At 37.1% G+C, this 20,049-nt stretch overlaps 1 protein-coding gene across 7 annotated transcripts in view; it reads left to right on the top strand.

The window, feature by feature from the left end:
* The window catches only part of LOC131432628 (histone-lysine N-methyltransferase, H3 lysine-79 specific), a 65,832-nt gene extending 50,510 nt beyond the window's left edge, over positions 1-15,322 (top strand). For 3 of the 7 annotated variants that reach the window (XM_058599019.1, XM_058599020.1, XM_058599021.1), the window contains exon 7: positions 12,147-15,322. In XM_058599019.1, the coding sequence (XP_058455002.1) occupies positions 12,147-12,994 (848 nt within the window). In that variant the 3' untranslated portion in view covers positions 12,995-15,322. Of the gene's footprint in view, positions 1-1,196; positions 1,713-12,146 lie in introns of all 7 variants that reach the window. The other 4 variants (XR_009229926.1, XR_009229925.1, XR_009229924.1 and 1 more) reach the window with 4 other exon arrangements.
* The last annotated feature ends 4,727 nt before the right edge of the window (positions 15,323-20,049 follow it).

The raw sequence follows: 20,049 nt of genomic DNA, 5'->3' as shown, positions 1-20,049 counted from the left end.
GAAAACGCTCTGCATAACAAACCATGTTGTCATCAAGTCGTTGTTCCAGACAAGCACACCTCACGAATAGGAGATCTCATGTATTGGGTAATTTATTGAGTTTTCAGTAAGTATTCATTAATATGGCAATTCAATTGGAAAAATGCAGTTCAGCTAGCAGTAAAGTGAAAAAGTGAAACTTTTCCGTTTATAGATTTAAGAAAATCGAATGCATTTTTTGATCAAATAAAGAATCAATATTAACATTAAATTTACCGATTGATTCGTTGGTGCTCACATCGTCTAGAACTGTTCGTTAGTTTTTGACAGATCGATAAAAAAAATGTTAACCAAAGGCTTTCAATCAATTCAACGAACGAACTTATTACCGAATGGTAAACTATTAATAACATTCATATCCAAAGCTGAATGTGGCTAGCAAGTTGCAGGTTGCTTTAAAAAAATCCTCGAAAATTGTTTAAACAATTACTATAGATTTTAGATATTTAATTCATTATACACCATTATACCATTTTTAATTTATTCACAATTACGCTAAAACAATTTAATTTGTTGATAGTTGTCCAATGTACTTTTTAACACATCATAACGCACAAAGACATATATTGCAACACAATTTGGCAAACATTCTGGGACGGTTATTAGAGAAAAGGTTCACGAATCAGTGCAGTTGGTAGAGTAGAATGTAATTAATATAGTATCCTTCCTGTGATGTCCCCGTTTTCACTTATTTTACGCAAGTTTATCATTTTGCATGCTTATCCTAGTACAGAATTGAGTTTGTCAGATTACCGCTATTCAAAAGCTAATGATAATTTAAAAGTGTTGTTGAAAAAACATTCGGACCAACAGTCAATCTCAGCCGTACGCGATTGGTTGACTGGGAATTTACTGATAGTAAGGCGGTTTGGTTTCATCCATTTCTGTATTGCAATAGTTGAAGATGATAAGTTATAGTTCCGAACATCGACCATAAACATTAAATGCTTTTGCGCAGAATTCGTTTCGATATTGTGATTTTTCGTTTTAATTATTTGTTTCATTTAAGTTATAATATACAAATTCTAACACCAACAGTATTGAAAAAAGAATATTTTCTCCGGACACGCATTTCATTGTCTCATGTGTGTGTGTTTGAAAGAGAAATTCAGCTCGTGAGAAAACAATATGTATAAAAGTTTGTATATTGGTCTTAGGCCGCGGTACCTGTGTCTTTAGTCCTTCTACTACCACTACCACTTTCTGTACTTCCTCGTCAGCAATCACAACAAACGCAACAATGTACAAAGTTCTACATACCGCAGTACCGAACAACGTAACCAACTCAACCGTTCAAATGTCTTCGACAGTAGGACCAGTAAGCACCAGTGGCAAAGCGGTGAACGCACAGCACCCATCGTCCGTCTCGTCCTCAGTGAAAGTAATCAACTTACCGTATATCCAAGCGAACAGTGCTAACACTGGCTGTTCGATTCCGTCCGTTGGATCCAATCGAAACTACAACCACCACCAGTCACAGCAGTCCCAGCCATCGTATCCTCATCAACAGCGCACTGATGGACAAAAAGCGCCGACGCAAGGATACCCACATGGGACAAGTAGATATTCCAATCCGTACGCTAAATGACACTGGCAAGACGATTTGATTGATTTTGGTTACAACCTAGCAACGCTGATGCTCCTATAAGCCATTTTTTCGATATCCAGTGACGGTAAGTCTGAGTGCGAGAAATATCGATCGCAATAGCACCCACTTAAACTCATAAACAGGTACCACGACCACGAAAAAAAAGTTATTTGCAGTTTTTTTCTTTTTGATTTCTTTATTATGTTTTTTACCATTCGTTTTTGTTTTCTTGTTCTGTTAAGTTTTATTTTGTTGTCATCGTTTCATATCAATCACCACCTAAAATCGGATATCAATTTTTGCTGTAAATATATGTTTTTTTAGGTACAAGTAACTTTTGAACGGGGTTGAAATTCAGCAAACATTAATTCGGTATTCGGAAAATATTTACTAATTCTAGGTATTTGTGTATATACACCCCTTGGATTCGGGTCAGTAACAAGTCTACTACAATTTAGAAAATATACTTTTTAACTCGTTTGTTTCAACGGGCAGTTTGTGAATGAGTCGATAATCTAATGAATAACTGACAATGTTCTGAGGGAAAGAAATTTTAGTGAATGATAATTTTCGAAGCTTAAGATTTTGTTACATCTGTTGTATGTCGGTGAAGAAATGAAATCTGTTTCTGATATTCATACACAGAAAATAAAAAGCACCAGTTTTACTTAATTTTGAGTTGTTTTGGATCTTTTCTTTCATTATTGGCATTTGTCATTGTTGTCAAAGAGCAAATTCACACAACAGCGAGAGTTTCGTCCGAAAGGCTAGAAGTATTTTTGCGTTTGTTCAGTCTTGTGACTAACTATGCAAAACACTTTTCTTTGATTAAAAATATATTTTATTCATCAATGTAATCTTCAAGAGCAATACAATCATTCCAACGCTTTTTTAACTACCTGATGCCGTGTTTGTTGAAGGATCTGTTCTTTACTCAAAATAGTTTTCACATTCAGCAATTGCTTTCTCATTTGAGTTGAATCTCTTACCGGCGTGTAGTATGTTGGGATCAGCGAATAACCAGTAGTCACTAGGGGCCAGATCTGGACTATATGGTGGATGAGGTAGCGATTCGAAATTTTAATTCGTTTAATTTTACCATCGTTGCCATTGGTGAATTGGCGCATTGTTCTGAAGAAAAAAAACGTTCTTCGGTGTATTCCACACAAATGATGATCGTTTTGATTCCGAAGTGAAGCGATGGGTCCATATCTGATCCATTGTCATATATCGATGCAAAAATCTAAATAATCACTTGCAAACATGGCTGCACGTACTCTGAAAAGAGCTTTCTCATGGTCAAATGTTTATGCATAATTGTAGACACACTGCCTTTTGGTAACTTTACGGCCTCAGCTGTCTCACGCAATTTAAATTTATTTTACGATTATATATATATTCTCATTCTTGTTTACGTCCGTATCGATTATTCGACGAATACATTCTTTCGAACGAATACGAATAAGCTATTCTTGTTTTCTCTCAAATGTATTGTTATTTAGTATTCAATTCTCTAGCTCTGCCCAAAACAAAAATCATTATACCAAACTGCAATTAATGAACGATTCATATGGTGAGAGATTATAATATAATAAAACATAGAGTGTGCACTCACCAGTTCGATCGTCGTCACATTGCCAAAGTTATTCAGAGATCACCGCGAAACAGGTCCAAGGATGATCAGAAGTGATCAGTTCTTACTCGTTCTTTCCTTTCCGCGAAAGTTCGATCCAAACGAACTGGCGATGTAGTTTTGTGCCAGACTGAATAATTCGTCTATTTTTTCAGCTCCCGGTGTCCTCACCAAAGGAGAAAGTGTACGCATACGTTCGTTTATGAGTTATTCGTCGTGCCGCTCGCTCAATCGCTTCGCCTCCCAAAAATGTCACGTCTAACCACTTTCGTTCCATTTCGCAAGCATGCGATACACGAACACGTCCGCCGCACGCGGTTTTCATCCCAGAACTGTTGCGCCTTCCTCCTTTTATTTTCTTTCTCTATTCCCTTCTGTCTGAATGGCGCTCTCAGGATAATTTCTCCTCCGTTTCACCAAAGACATCATATTAACAAGATATCCAGCTCTCACTTTTCACGAACAAATCATTGGCATCCTTTTTTGCGAACATGGCGCCCTCATGGCGTCCGCATCGAATCTCGTATATAGAAGTAGGGGAGAGAAATGTCAAATTCGTTCGCGCCAAAATAGCAGCACTGCGCACCCATACAATTGACATGATATGATCAATGTGATGCCGTGCGATGGCATTGCTTAACTGAAGATTGATTTTGCTCTAAGCTGACAGGGTCTGGTTTCATCTAATGTTGCCTGTTTCAATGCTGTGTGTTTCGTGCACGATTAACACAAATTCCTCATGAACCTTAAGTTACTAATTTAACTGTAACAGTATTCGAACGCTACTCGTTTGCCACAAAATATTGAAGTATCAGTAAACTTCTTCAAATAAATGCTAAGCCATGAAGAAATCACTAAAATTCCTTGGATTAACTATATGCGAAACGCTAGAATGTATACCAGTTTAGTTTCGACCGATACGTGTATTCGAACATCATTCGTACGAATGAAAAGTCCTCCGTTCTCGTTTAGATGAATAGAAGAAATGCATTGGGTTGGATTCGTCAGTTCAATGTTGCGAATCACCCGTTCGAATACATTGAAAACAGTTTAACCGATTTCCAACAACTTTCCTTTCGAATGTGAAGGTGATTTGCAATTAAATGATAAACATTTTAATTTTATTTTCGTTACTTGATGGAAAATACACGATGGGTAAATATGCTTTATTTTATATTGAATGCATGATTTTACTACCGACCGGATCTTCTAGTTTTTTTTTTTCACGAAGTTTAATTTAACAAAATGGCTTGTTCGTATTCGTTCGTAAGTATGTGGTCGTATTCGTTCGAAAGTATATGTCGAATGATCGGTCAATACGGACGTAAATAAGAATGATGATACAAAATAACGAAAAAACGAATCAAATAACAAATGATATCGAACATTGTTCATTACAACTTAAGTCTGTACCAGAATTGATGGTTTAAAGTAAGATTGGCGCTGTTCTTATGTATGTACCATTTGACATACTTTCGAGAGTTCACCATCATCAGTGCATGTACGACCACGTTTAAATTCAGCTCGATGGAGCAAAGTCCAGATAACAGTTTTGATGCCATTACTGAGTTTGTAGGGGAGACAAGGGCTGGATGGCCGAAGAGGCAGGTTGGTCGAGTGGCTTTTCTGAATAGGCGATTATGAGCAATCCTACGAAATGCTATAACGATTTCCAGTTGACCTTAATTTTATTTTCTGCACATCGTGATTGTTCACGAAAACATTCATTGGGGTAGGTTGGCCGAATTTCGTGTGGGGCTGATTGGCCAAGTTGTAAATTTAGCTTAGGGCAATGTGCACTTGGATATTCGTGAAACGTCAACATTTTTTCAAGGAAATTTGATATTATGCTAATTTTGATCATTACAATGAAAAATATACATGAGAAATTAGTAAAAAAAAGATAAAATTATTAACAAATATAAATAAGAAATTAGAATCATAAAAAAATTTAAATTGTCGATAAAAAAGATGGTTCCATATATTTATGAATGCCATCCGTTAAAGTTTAAAGTTCCTGATAGGGTTCGTCATTGATCGACCCAATCCCGGACAAAACTCGTCCATCGTAATAGAATCTGTTGCATATGTTGGCCATCCTGAAGAGAAGCGTCGTGGTCGTAAATCGTTGATCTCTCGAATTTTGATCGACTATTTTTGAAACACGCTGCTAGGGCTGGCAGTTTTTCTTGTATTACTTTCAGATTTAAATTTTAAAACTGACAAATTATGCATCTAGAACTGGAACACTCCTGAACATCCTGCCCTAATGCCTCCGAAATTAAGACTAAAAGTAAGGATGAGAGTTTTTAATAATACAAAATGGTGCGTTCTAACTTTTTGTCACGAAAAAACGTTTTCAATTGATGCATTTGATTCATTTTCACATATTTTATCAAACTCAGCCAACCTACCCCAGCCCTGAGGTTGGTTGACCAGTTTTTTTTTTCGCATTTGGATGTTAATAACTATTTCTCGGACTTTTCTTCAAGAATGAAAAAAAAATCGAGTATGTACTGAAAAGGTATATCTTCATGACAAAGCAAACCTTTTATCAAAAAGTCTAACCGGAAAGAGTACAGAAATTTTGGAAGAAAAACTCAGTCAACCAGCCCCGGTCTCCCCTACAGTATTGTTTATCATTAAGAAGCAATAATAAAAGAGCACACGAAATTGTTTTGTATCCATTATTTTGGAAATGACAAAAAGTATCTTCACTTAAATGACTGACTAATCGAAATGTCATGAAATTTCAAACAATTTTTTTTAATGTTTGAATTTCATAAACATCATATGGATTTGAAAATGATAGCGCAATCTATGCGTCAGTCATACGACGTATTGAGTGATGTGTTCAAGGGCCAGATCACTTTTAAAGCGCACATGTATAGCCAATTCGCAAAAATTCGTAGTTAATTTAAAGCAAAGACGTCATATTACCAAAATATCCATCTGTCACATTTTACGAAGAAATCGTAAGTGACATACTTTTTTACGAGCATGGTGTTCTCGAATGAGTCTGCATCGAGTCTCGTACATACAAGTAGGTGAGAGGAATTTCAAATTCATACGCACCAAAATAGCAACACTGCGCACCCATACAATTCTCGATGAACATTAGAAAAGCCTCTAAGTGCAAATGGCAGATTTCCTTTGTTCACTTGCTCTTTCACTTATTACGGTTTATTCCTGTATTTTCCAACAATTTCTGAACTACAGGTCGAAAGTCGATGGTTTCAATCGTTATTCTATGTAAAAGGTTGGATAGAGGGATTACCGATAGGGCCGTAATAATCGAAAAAGACATATGTTCAATGTGATGCCGTGTGATTGGCATATTGTCGCAAAACTTAAATGTAGAGTCGCTGCTCGTTCAGAGGATACTTTCAGCAAGAGCTGTCAAATCGGCAGGCAAATTTTTAATTACTTCACCTTTTTAACGATTTCTTATAAAAATGAGCAAATTCATTTGAAAAATCATAGTAGAAGTAGAAGAAAATTTTTTTACTCTGAGGTGATAATATAGATCTTAATTCATTGTGCGAAAACTAACGTTTATTTAGAATGAAGCATAAAACTTGGTTTAATACCATTTTAAAAATGCCTGGAAATAACAAATAAAGTATCCAAAATAAATGGTACTCGATCGCTATACATTCTAGTACTCGGGAAATCAACGTTACACTGCACTATGGTCCGAAACGGGAAATTAGCGAGACAAAAATGTTTTCACTATTAAATATTAGTTTTTTGTAGTTGGTGTCTTCACAAAAGTTGTTTGTAATCAAATGGCGGTCCTTTTGATGAAAAAAGTTACTAGGGTGGTCCTCATTTAGATTGAATTCTAAAATCTAACTTTCTTTATTGAACTCAAAAATGATTTTGTTGTACAATAAAGTTGTAGGAAATTTTATTGCGAGCAACTTTGTTGAAAAAATCACCTCTCTAGCTCTTCATTTAATCGAGTTACATAAATTTTCCCAAGTAAAAGTAGGGTGGCTCCTGAAAAATCACTTTTTTATTCTAAATTTTTTGTGAAACGTTCCACCGAAAAGTTGTCTTCAGAAGAGTTATTGAACTAATCATTGCGCACAATTTTGTTCAACCAAGCTTTTTCATATGAGCTACCAGTGAAAAATTATGATTGTTTTTCGTCAAAAACTAGTCAAGCTTCAAATATCGATATTCATTAGATGCCAGATCGATAGAAATGTATCCTATGCGGTTCCTGAAAGGTCATAATATAAGTAAAAATTTAAGAGAAAATTGGAAGGGTGTTATTTTTTTAACGGGAAATTAGTTTCGGACCACTGTGCACCAGGGCTTGTATTGTGAATCCTCAAACGAACGAAGCAACAAAAAATATCTGCTGTGAACACTTTGCTTGACATAGCTGAATGAGAGACCTATATTAGAGAGAAACTGGATGCGTGAGAGTATATGCTACTGAGCAGACCAATTCCCCTTGCCAAGTAAACTGTCTGTGCTCTCAGTCTCAGTTAACACATGAACTAAGCAATCCATGACAATGTAATGAAATGAAGGGTTCGCTCTCGTTAGTATTGTACGAGAAAGAAAACCTTGCCTCACGGTGTGCTACAAGACGCGAAGCAAAGTCATATAGGCAATGTTTACGGTTTATTTTTAAAAAGTAGGTTTACAGAAATCATTTTTAACATAATGTACGCATTCCAAGACCAAATTTGATCACATTTCAAACATACTTTAAACATTTTATAGCAGAAGTTTTGCATTTGAGCCCACTTTCAAAACGATCAATTTGTTTCTTGGCAGTTTACACTGTGTATATATCCTAGAAACACTAAAAGCAATGTTCTTTAAATTAATATTCATCGGAACTAAAAGTTATGAAACTAGTTTCCTCATGGGCATCTACAATATGAGAACCATTCATCAAATGCTAAACTCATGAAGCATAGGTCTCAGCAAGCGGGCATATTCATGAACTAATGAACGAACGAAGCAGCTCTCCTGGCTTGGGTTGCGCTGTGAATTCTACCTGACATACGAATGTGTGTGAATAGCACAGATGGTGAAACCCTTTCGTTCATATTCGTTGCTTCAATTTGCAAGCCCTGCTGTGCACTGGTTTCTGTTTAAAAAAATGTTGATCCGAAAAAAGCTAACCTTACCCAATTTCACACATTTCTGAAGATTTTCTATGTTTAATCGTAGTTTACACTAAAAAAAGTAGTAGTAATCACTTTGAAATCAATTTTCTTTTACTCCGAGTGTACTTTTATTGCTGATATCTATTTGTACTATTGAATAAACGATAAAAATGTTACAAATCACTACTGTCGATATGAAAATATTCGAGAGAATCCTCCTTTTCTTGGTTCCATTTTTCATTGGCAGGTGTCACTACTGGTAATTCAGTTTTGCGGAAATGTGCCAATGGTGTAGCTGAACTGAAGACTGACTTTCCTCTAAACTGACAAGGTCTGTCTAAAGTCAATACGGATACATGCACTGAACAAAATGAATTCTAAGTGGTACACGCAACTAAAAGATTTTTTTTCTTTTCCATATGTGGTGGTTTCTTTGCAATTTCGGCCTTTAAACACTCCAAAAATGCTATATAGTATTCACTTGCAATGGTATTTTCTTTCTCAAGATAGTCGATAAATATTACATCACGCACATCCCAAAATACCGAGGTCATAATTTTTCCAGTCGATTGTTGTGCTTTCGGGCGCTTTGGATGAAGCTCGCCAGTTGCTGTCCACTCAGATGACGATCATTTTGATTCCGGGGTGAAGTTATGAATCCATGTTTCATCCATTGTCACATATCGATGCAAAAATTCCGATTTGTTACGTTTAAATATGGCCAAACGCTGCTCAGAATCATAAACACGTTCTCGTTTTTGGTCAACAGTGAACAACTTCACTTTTCAATCATTCAAAACGATTTTGCGGATTTTTTTATGTTTTCTGGTGTTACCGCCTCACTGCATTCTGCATCATCGGTGTCTGTACGAACACGTTTGAGGTCAGTAAACCAACGTTTAATTGTTGTTTCTGATGAAGCGGAGTCTCCATAACACTTCAAGCCATTGCTTCTTTCGTACGACATTTTTTGCCATCAAGAAGCAGTATAAAATTAATACACGAAATTGTTTTTGATCCATTGTTCTGGAAATAACGAGAGTAACGTCACTCTTAGCACAATAACTCACAAACTGAATAGAATATCATGAAATTTTAACAGCTGTCTTGAAGGTTAGTATTAACTGAAAAAAGGTGAATGCAATAAAACTAGCGCCATCTATGTGAAAGATCCGTGACTTTTCAGCCCATGTGTTAAATATATTAGAAGTGATCCAGTATATTATCTTCTTTAAGCAGGAATGTAATCCGCATGTCTATGTGTCTAGGTTTCGTAGTCCCATAGGCTGTTGCAAAATTTCATCTAGATCATCCAGATCAGATTCAAATCATAGATCCTACCGTTCCATAGCCAGCTATTGAATTTAATTTGGATCCAAATTTAGGTTTCAGAATAACGGAGTAAGATGTGAAAACAAAATAAAAAGCATGCACTCATTTTTCTCAGGAACCGCTAAACAAAATTCCACAGATAGCTAGCCGACTTTCATAAACAGGCTCAAATGAAAAATCTTACCATAGGTTGCTATCGAATGTTATCCGGACCCGACAACCGGTTCTGGCATTGCAAGGTGAAGTTTGTTGAAAATGTCAAACCGTCTTTTAGAGCGACGATACAAAACACTTGTTTTTCTAAATTTGACTCAAAACTTAGTTTCTGACCAAACAAACTTTTTTATTTTTTTAAAGGGCGAATCAAAAGTATTTTGAAGAATCCCACAGTAATAAGTGAAAGGCACCTTTTAAATCACTAGGTGGATTAAATATGGTTTCTGGTTGGGTAATGATAAAAGTTAAACCGGTAAATCTTCAGTTAGGATATGTTTCTGTGACACAGAAAGTACTAATTACATTTAATTTTAACCTGTTGTTCAAAGTTTTTGAAGGAACCTGAACACGATTTTTTTAGAACTTCCTTTCCACTCAACCCCTTAAAGCTCATGGGAAAATATATTTTCCTTCTATAAAAATCGTTATCGATTCTTCAATTATTATTAAATTGATATGTTTTTTACCGAACGTTAGAAAAAACTTATTTCCAAGGCTATGTTTCTGAACGAATAAAAAAAAGAACTGTCAATCTTTATTGCACTAAAAAAGTTTGTGCAAAACGACGCATATAAAATAGAACACATATTGAATGTGTTATGTGCAACGTCCCATTTGCGCTAAACAAGTACACGAAATCATATCGTAGAATACTATAACTAACTATTTATTTTACTATTCTGATAATTAAAGCAATCAAAGCAATAAATTAAATTACGATATAATAAACCCAACTCTTCATTTATTTATTTCTGAAGATCATAGGGAAAAATATTTCCCATGAAATCATAGGAAACTTATGCACCCTGCTATGTTTTTCTGGTGATATGCTCTTACCTTACACCCACAATAGCTAAAATATTGTGTTGTACTGACATATTTGGTCCTGGACATCTTATGGCGTGAAAGGGTTAAAGATATTTTTGAAATGTAAGAGACTACTAAACAGTGCCGGTCAAGGGGAGGACACTTAGAACAATGTGCCAATCACACATTAACACAATGCGTTGGTGCATTTATCAATATTGGCACTTTCGTTTTCACACAGTTGCACAGTTGCGGCACACAAAGGGCTCATTTTTGACAAGTAGCTATTTCATGGGGAACAGCGTGGCGCACTTAGACTCACAGTATATCACGTGTTTTTTTAGAGGCACAATATAGTTTGTGTTAAGCGACTCTCCCCTTGGTGCCGGTGGTTTTGTCGTAAAAGAGCTCAAGTTTTTTTTTCCTTCTATTTATTTGTAAAATCTTTGGATAGAAGTGAAGTTTCGTTCTAGCTTAAAAGCTAATCCATCCAGGAGTTAAGCATTTATTTCTGTTTTGTAAATTCTTAGCACTAAGTTTGGCTAGAAATATTTTTGTCAACTTACTTATAAAAATAATGTTACTGAAAAGATAAATTTCAATTTAGGCCACTCGAATAATTTTTATTCAAGATAAAACTGTTTTTATTTAAAACAAATATATTAAATAATACTCAACTATTTTAACAAATTTATCAAAATTATAATGCATCGAAACAGTAAAATAAACTGTAGAACAATATTTCCACAGGTTCGAAACATATTGTATAAAGATTAATGAGATTAACCGGGAGATTTACTGACTTATTAATGATCGACTTCTCAACATTTATAGTTTATGTTCAGTTGGGCATGATTTTCTAAATTCGTTAGCACACGTAATGGTTGAAATTCCCAATTTTAGTAGTAAATTACTAAAACATGCATGCATACGTTAAATGTATATTACCCTTTTTGTAATAGACACATGTCGGTTATGTCGTGAAACTTGGTTATGGTAGTCGTTTTAGTGTTTTTTTTCTCTCAGTAAATTGCCATTTTTTGTCGTGCAACCCTATTTCTAGTCAGTAAGAGTAATAAATTCTTTCTAATTTGCTATGGTCGGTGTCGGAGCAAACAGAACGCTGTACATATAGTGCCCGGTTTTGTTGATTTATACGGTGGTAGTAACGTTTCGATAACAACTCGGTAGTCCAATCAACGGATTAATCCGTAAAAGTATATCCGATTTGCAGAACATAACTTCATCAAATCGCTACTATATTCACATCGAAACACATTATCACTCTCCACTGACCACATTTCATCCAAAATCATTAGCGGTAGATACTGTAATTATTAATGTTTCCGGACGTATGTTCTTTTTCTCTTCTTTCGTTCCACTGTTCTTTCCAAAACAGACGATGTAGGAGATGATGAGTCCAGCTGGCATGATCGTGTGAGTTCCGGATTCGATCGTTTGGTGGCATTCGCGTCCACCGAACTAGACAAAACTCGACGTTCGAATGAGGATGCACCACCGTCGTCAACGAGTTGTACTACCTCACCGGATTCCGGTATCAACCAGAGTGATCACAGTCGCACTTTCCTTTCATCGTCATCATCTTCCTCGCAATTGGACGTTCCACCGAGCAGTACTAGTACAGGCAGCGGCAGTAGCACGGGTAGTGGGCTATTAAAACACATTGTGCCAATAATAAAGTCATCCCCAGCAGAACCCGTAGAAAGTCCACCGCTCTCCGACGTGGGACTACCACGAACACCGAGTCCGTCATCGAGTCCCCCACTGTTGTACCAGCCATCAGGCACAGCTCCTGCTGCCGTTCATAATCTGATGCATGGCGGGAATAACCTGAAGATACCCCTCAAATACCAACGCCAATCTAAAGTGTCGTCGGAGAAGCATTATAAGAAAAAATTCCGCGAACGCAACTGGGAGGAATACGAAGAAAATCTTGGTGGACGTCTTAGTTCCACTGGTAGTGCGGAACCACTCGACCAGGACTATCTGGACGGATTCGGTGCACCATCGAGTGCGGGTATTACGGGTAATGCCTCAATTAGTCTTGCAAGCGGAGTACAATTAGACAATGCACAGTCCTCGAACGCGGAGAATATTCACCATCATCACAAGCACAAATCGGCCAAGTTTAGACCGAAAGGTAAGGACTGGAACTGGGACGATGAACATTCAAATGCATCTTCATCCAGCTCGCATCGGCACCGATCCGGTAATACCCCGACTTGAGCAGTTATTTACGAATTGTCAATGCAGCTGATTTAGACCGGTTCTCCCTTTGTTTTTAATACTCGACAAAAATGGCTGTGCTAACTCGTTCTATATTGTTCATAATCGTTTCATTTCGGGTAAATATTCAAACTGGTGCGGTACCTTACTGCCTCATCATCATGAACATCGAGTGCACCGCAATTGCTCAATATTTTGGAACTAAGAACCCGAGTGTGACAAATTCAAATGTTGATCATGCCAGTCGAAAATATTTGAATTTTATTTAAAAGACTGAATTAAAACTAAAGTAATCTAAATATTTCAATATACATTGAACCGCCTTTTGGAAACGTCGATAATCTTTTTCGCTTACCCTTTAGTAAGAATGCTCCCAATGTCTCCGATTTTGGTCGAAGGCATCGTTTTGTTGACTGCGGATAGCTAGAAGAGTGAACGTATATTAGACAGAGAGGAAATGAATCATCCATACCGTAACAGTTCAATGAGTCGATTGTTTGTCTAATTAATTCTTCTTCAATTTGTCAATATGTTTAAACCATTTGTTTAGCTCGCTCTGACATCGCATCGCCACCCAGGGGTGACAACATAAATCTTCAAAACCACGTGGATACCCTTTGGATAGGCGAGCCACAGCTAAATAAATGATTAACAAACCAACCCATCAGCATTGATCCGGTATTTTGAAAATACTGTAAAGAATCGGGAACAAAATATAATTATATTGCTCTCCGCAGTCAACAAACATCTGGGCAGTGTGGTGTTATTTAACCTGTCGTTCCTTATGTCGATATTTTACCCGATGTTGGGTTGTACATCTAACTGCCATCAGTTCCGAATAATTAGATTACCACTGCTAGTTTCAATTTCACCCCCAATTAGTTCACACTTTAATGGTGGACAGCTGTCGAAAGAAATACTAGCAATTCAATCGGTTCGGCCCTAATGTGGGTGCCCATAACCTTCTAGAACGTACAAAATTCATTACATAAACGATGAACTTATTCTGTTAATGTCAAATGTATAGAGATGTACAAAACATAAGATGTGTAGTTGTCCTAACAGTCGAAGCTTTCGGAGCAATTCATTCGTGAAATATATCGGAATTAGGCGTAGAGTTGACGAGATAGAAATGATATTAATATTACATAACTACTAGTAGCGTAACATGATAGAACGCATTGCTGGCGAAAGCATCTTTCATCTCTCAAGGGCAATAGAATAACATTAGCTCTTTGCAGGGAACATAAGAAATATTTCAAAACACCTCAAATAACAGCATATATTTTTATGGAACTCCTGGCCCTTAAAGTTGGAACAACATTGTTAATAGTAATCATAACAGTTTAATGGGTCCTAACATATTTGCTTCTTCTAAAATACTTTTTCACAGTTTACATCCTGCATTGAAAATTATCTTTTGCAACAGCAGCAATTTTTATACTGCCTAATATTATTTCTAAGTAGTTAAACCTTTATTCACTGCTCTAGATTAACGGTCGAGAAATGTTGATTGAAGTCGATAGTAGCTTAGAAATAGTAAATGGATCAGAGACGCTTATTACATACACGTTTCAATTATCGTGCATCTAATTGAAATTTAGCAGCTGCTTAAATAAACATTTCTGCAAAGCAATCTGTTTTTCGAAAATGGATCAAATTTCAATAAAATTTCTGATTCTTGCTTTGGTTTTATGTCAAACTTTGATGCACTTAGGGTGTAAGTAAAGAAAGAACAACCCACAGCGTCTCTTTCTTTGATGCTGTTGACATGTAAATGTCCTGCGAAGCAGGTGTTGAACAGTATAGCAAAATATGAGAATAATCATCAGCTACCTTGATAATTAAGACCAATATTGGATAAAACAAGAAATAATTTAGCTTTTAAAATGTACATTCTCCTCAGATATATCTAATTAACTAAACCGGAAAACACTGCTTTGTTATCCATTGTAAAACAGACGACATTAGTATGTCGAACATGTAATTTATTGTGTAAACTAGTTCCACTTATTTATAAACCAACGCGATTTCACTTTTGTTAGATTTATTACCTTAATGATTAATCTCTATTGTTTCATTTTATTTCTTTAGTGACACGTTAAATTAATTCACGATGATAGTTCGTTTTTATGACTTATATTTTAATAAACAAAAGCAACGCTAAAACGCATGCAAACAAACAAAAGAAAGATAGTAGAAATACAAACATTAAAATACAACTTAAGTAGTCCCATTTTATGATCGAAGAGGAGACGTCTACTGTACTATTATTACACAAAATGGCAAAGAATATTAAAAGAAAATAAAATTCATAATATCACAAAATACCTGTCCAAATTATTTCTTGATAATTTCACATCCATAAATCCCCCATTTTATGGCGGTATTTTTATTTTATTTTTTTTTGGAACCTAGTCGATTGAGATGCACGTCCTGATGACAAACACTTCTACTTTTTGTTTGGCTGATTACTGATAATGGTTACCGATTGGTGTTGTTTTTAGGCCAGTTTAGAACATTTTGTACGGATTTTGTTTCGCCACTTTTAGTGACAGTGTATGTTTTAAAACACACTTTACCTTATAATGCCAGAACTGGAAGTCGGATCCTTATAAAATTCAGGAATTCCGTATGGGACTACGAAGCCTTTCATTTGAATATAAGTTTACCAAATTCGGTTCAGCCATCTCCGAGAAAGCCTGGTGAGATTATTTGACACATACACACAGAGACATTGCTCAGCTCGACGAACTGAGTCGAATTGTATATGACATTATTTTTACTAGTTGGTATTTCAAGTGATTGACTTTCACCGTGAAGTTATACCGATAATAAGTGTCACAATGGCCCTTATAACCGGTGTCACTACACGGTGAAACCTAAGTGAAGTGACTGTGACCCTTATTATGGGTATCACTTCACGGTGGAAATCAAGTGAAGTGAATGTCCTTATTACGAAAGTCGTTTCTGTGACAAAAGTAATTACTTGAATGAACTGGATGTCATTATGAACATCACGCCACCAACATTTTGTTGAAAAAATTAGTTTTTTCCACCACAGTGATCACTTCACTATGCGTGATATTGGTAATAGGTAAAATCAAGTGAAGTGACATGTAAGTGAAGTGAATGTGAAAGTGGAGTGAGAACGGTAATAAGGGCCAATCACTTCACTTGGTTTTCACTATGTAGGTGATACCGGTAATAAGGGCCTATATTCTTAAAATAATAGAAATCCAAGAAAATGTTTTTTTAAGTCAGTATTTCTTATGCAAAAACACCACACTCGTTTTGCTTAAATATTTCTTTTTTCTGGCTTTACTTCGAAGACAGGTATTCGGTAGGGTAGTCATTAGAGATGGTCGGGTATCGTGTATTTTACCCGAAACCCGACCCGTACCCGTACCCGACGGGTTTTTGGTCGGGTACGGGTAAAAATTTTTATTTTCAATCGGGTACGGGTCGGGTACGGGTAAAAAATTTTACTGCTCACTCGGGTACGGGTCGGGTACGGGTAAAAAAATTTACTGCTCACTCGGGTACGGGTCGGGTACGGGTAAATTTTTTTTTTGATCGATTACCCGACCATTTGTACTTCACATAAATATGTTTACAAGTTGACGAGAATTTTTTATTGCAAAACAGTTCTTCCGAAAAATAAACAATTTGATTCAAGGGGTTTTGACATTTCCTGAAAAAAAGTTTTCTTTTCATTTAAAAAAAAAGCGATCAATCATAGTTACGTGAAAAGTTATGTGAATATTTCCCGCCCTACTTTGTTTATAACATATTTAATAAGACACACTGCCTTAGCTCTAAGGTGTTGCGGTCGGAATCTATTTTTCACGTAGGTTTTAATGGACTGCCATTTTAAAGGTGTTTAATGCACAATCCAGTAAAAATTATTTGATTCATATATAAAATGTAGTGTAGTACTCATATCACATTCAGATACAAGAAAACTGTTATTTTAAATATTGGTTGGAGATTTTCAAAATTTTCATATAAATCATTAGGATTTTTACCATAAAAACATGAACATTTATTTCAGAAAATCTGCATAGAAGTTCTTCTTATTATACACTTCTGGGTGGTGTCACCTCACTTGAAATGACACCGATTGATGGTCCAGCAAGTTGGGCTATATTGCCAGTTAATTTTCGTTTCTTTTCACTGGACTACAAGTGAAAATCTCGATACGTGACAACGTGGAGTCGCAAAAGTACGGGTGAAAATCTTTTCTCGCGAAATACTCAAATTTTTACCGTGTTCACTCGTTGAGGGTTCCACCGGAGGTGGCAAAGAAGTTCAATTGCTGTAAAAACCACCAGCTACCGTTAACATCGTGGGTGTGGGTTTGTGAGGCTTATAAAACGGGCATAGTTGACAAATTAATTTAAATCAAAATCATAATTCATTTTGCTTTGTATTAAAAAATTGTAACCAAAAAAAAATTCCTGTGAATGTTCAAACTACTTACACTTGAAGGACTCACTGTTCACCATTTTCAAAATTGATTTTTTCACACCGGGAATACACGTACATTGTTTATGTTTGGTCAATACACGTAAACGAACTGATGATACTCTATTCATTTTAGGGGATGCTTGCATAACATTCATTTTCGTCACGTATAATATTCAATTAGACATTTGGAACCATTTTACGTGATTTTTCAAGTGATTTGAATGTGAATTTTATTTGTGTGTCAAGATAATGAGCACGCTTACTTGTGTCTCTAAAGAATCGAATCAAAAGTCACACTGTTTCGTAAAAACCATACCTACCCAATATGAAAACAACGGGTATTACGACATATTGGGTAAATATGCTTCTCGAAAAATTTGAGTAGATATTACTCCCTTTTGTTGACATTTGTAAATGAGTATAAAGTACCAAAGACATTGGGAATCTACAGGGTCCGCCATCTAACATTTATTTTTGAACTAGCGGTTGTTTCGACATTAGTAACCTCAATGTCACTTCTAATTTGACAGAAACTTAGTTGTATCCTTCCGCTGAACGAAAATGGTTGTGTATACGCTTGAGAAACGCGTGAAAATAGTGCAGTTTTACTTTAAAAATCATGGTAATGTTGCGGAATGTGTGCAAAAAAAATCATCTTCTCGGATGAGGCGCATTTTCATCTCGGCGGGTCTGTTAATAAGCAAAATTGTTGCATCTGGGGGACGGAAAACCCGCACGTTATCGTGGAGAAGCCGATGCATCCTCAGAGAGTTACGGTTTGGTGCATCATTGACTCATTTATCTTCGTAAATGAGGCAGAAGCCGTCGCCACGGTCAATGGCGAGAGCTACCACACCATGATTAGCGATTGGTTCTTCCTGTTACTTGAAGAGGAATACTTGTACACCATTTGGTTCCAACAAGACGGCGCTCCGAGCCACACAGCCAACGCTACGATCGATCTTCTGCGCACAGTCCTCCAGATCAAATTATCAGTCGAAATTCGAATGTCGTTTGGCCGCCTCGGAGCTGTGATTTGACGCTGTTAGACTATTATCTTTGGGGAGCTGTCAAAGATAAGTGTTATGTGGACAAGTCAGAGACAATTCAAGCCTTGAAGGACAACATTCGTGCAGCCATAACTGAAATAAAGCTGCATACAATCGAAAAATGTACTAAAAAACTGGACCGACCGTATGGCGTACTGCAAGGCTAACCGAGGCAGCCATTTGAATGAAATTATATTCCACAATTAAGCGGAAGGATTGTACTTTAATATGAAAAAAATAAATTTTGAAATCGGATGAACCGTTTGTGTTTTATTGCATGTTTAAAAAAAAATTTACATTGCGGACCCTGTATTTTTGCTTCACAGTGTATTTATATTTTTAAATGTAAACAAGCATTCTAATGAATTTTACTTACCAACTAGAGTCTGATACGGCTCGATATCTAAAACACTTTAATTTTTCCATACTGAATTTTGGTAAAATTTTTATTACTCATTCGGGTCGGGTACGGGTACAGGTAATTTTTAATCGGGTACGGGTAAAATTTTTTATTTTTTTTCGGGTACGGGTAATTTTTTTTAATTATTGATCGGGTACGGTACGGGTACGGGTAATTTTTTAAATTTTTGATCGGGTACGGGTAAATTTTTTTGCTGATCACTCGGATACGGGTCGGGTTCGGGTATAAGAATTTCTATACCCGACCATCTCTAGTAGTCATGTCGGGTCTTTTTTTTTTTTTACAAGGTGAAATGCATTTACGCACGGACTACCCAACTGTTGATTGGAACTACCCACTAAAACACCTTGGATCTCCAACCCTACCTCCCCGGCACCACCGCTAGGTATTACTTCGGGGTGGAAGGCTATTGGTGCTCACAGCACCCTCCCCAGATTTATGCAGAATGGGGATCAGCATCCTGCTCTCGAGGGATCGACCAGTTGGATGACGAGGTCGGTCCAGTGATGCCGGCTGGAGGGTAACTTCCGGTTCACTGGCGCCTCGACGACCCAAAACTGATGCTACGTCGCGGAACTACTCGACTAGTCTCTGCCAAAAGATCTAGTCTACACCGACGGAGGGTTCCCCGACGAGGGAAGTCCTCCCGAACCGACGCTTACGGTACGCGTCTACGACCCGACCGAAAGGATGCCTAAGTCGATCCAATGATTCCGGTTGGAGTGTGACTTCCGGTTCACTGGCGCTCAGACGATCCTATCGGTACCACGCGACGATCTACTCATCTAGTCCCCGACAAGAGATCTAGACTACTCCGACGGAGAGTTCCCCGGCGAAGGAGAATCTCCCGACTCCGAGTCTCTTACACCACACGGGACACCCGATGGAGTGCCGAGGTCGGTCCCGCGATTCCGGTTGGAGCATGGCTTCCGGTTCGCTGGCGCCTCGACGACTCGAATCGGTGTTGTGGCGGCTACTCGACTAGCCCCCGCCGAAGGATCTAGCCTACACCGACGAAGGAGGCCCTTCCGAAACCGACGCTTTCGATTCCCGTCAACGCCCGACCGAGAGGATGCCTGGGTCGGTCCAGTGATTCCGGTTGGAGGATAGCTTCC

The sequence above is a fragment of the Malaya genurostris genome, chromosome 2 (assembly GCF_030247185.1).
Source record: "Malaya genurostris strain Urasoe2022 chromosome 2, Malgen_1.1, whole genome shotgun sequence".
NCBI classification, from domain to species: Eukaryota; Metazoa; Arthropoda; class Insecta; order Diptera; family Culicidae; genus Malaya; species Malaya genurostris.
This window is presented reverse-complemented; position numbering and strand designations above follow the sequence as displayed.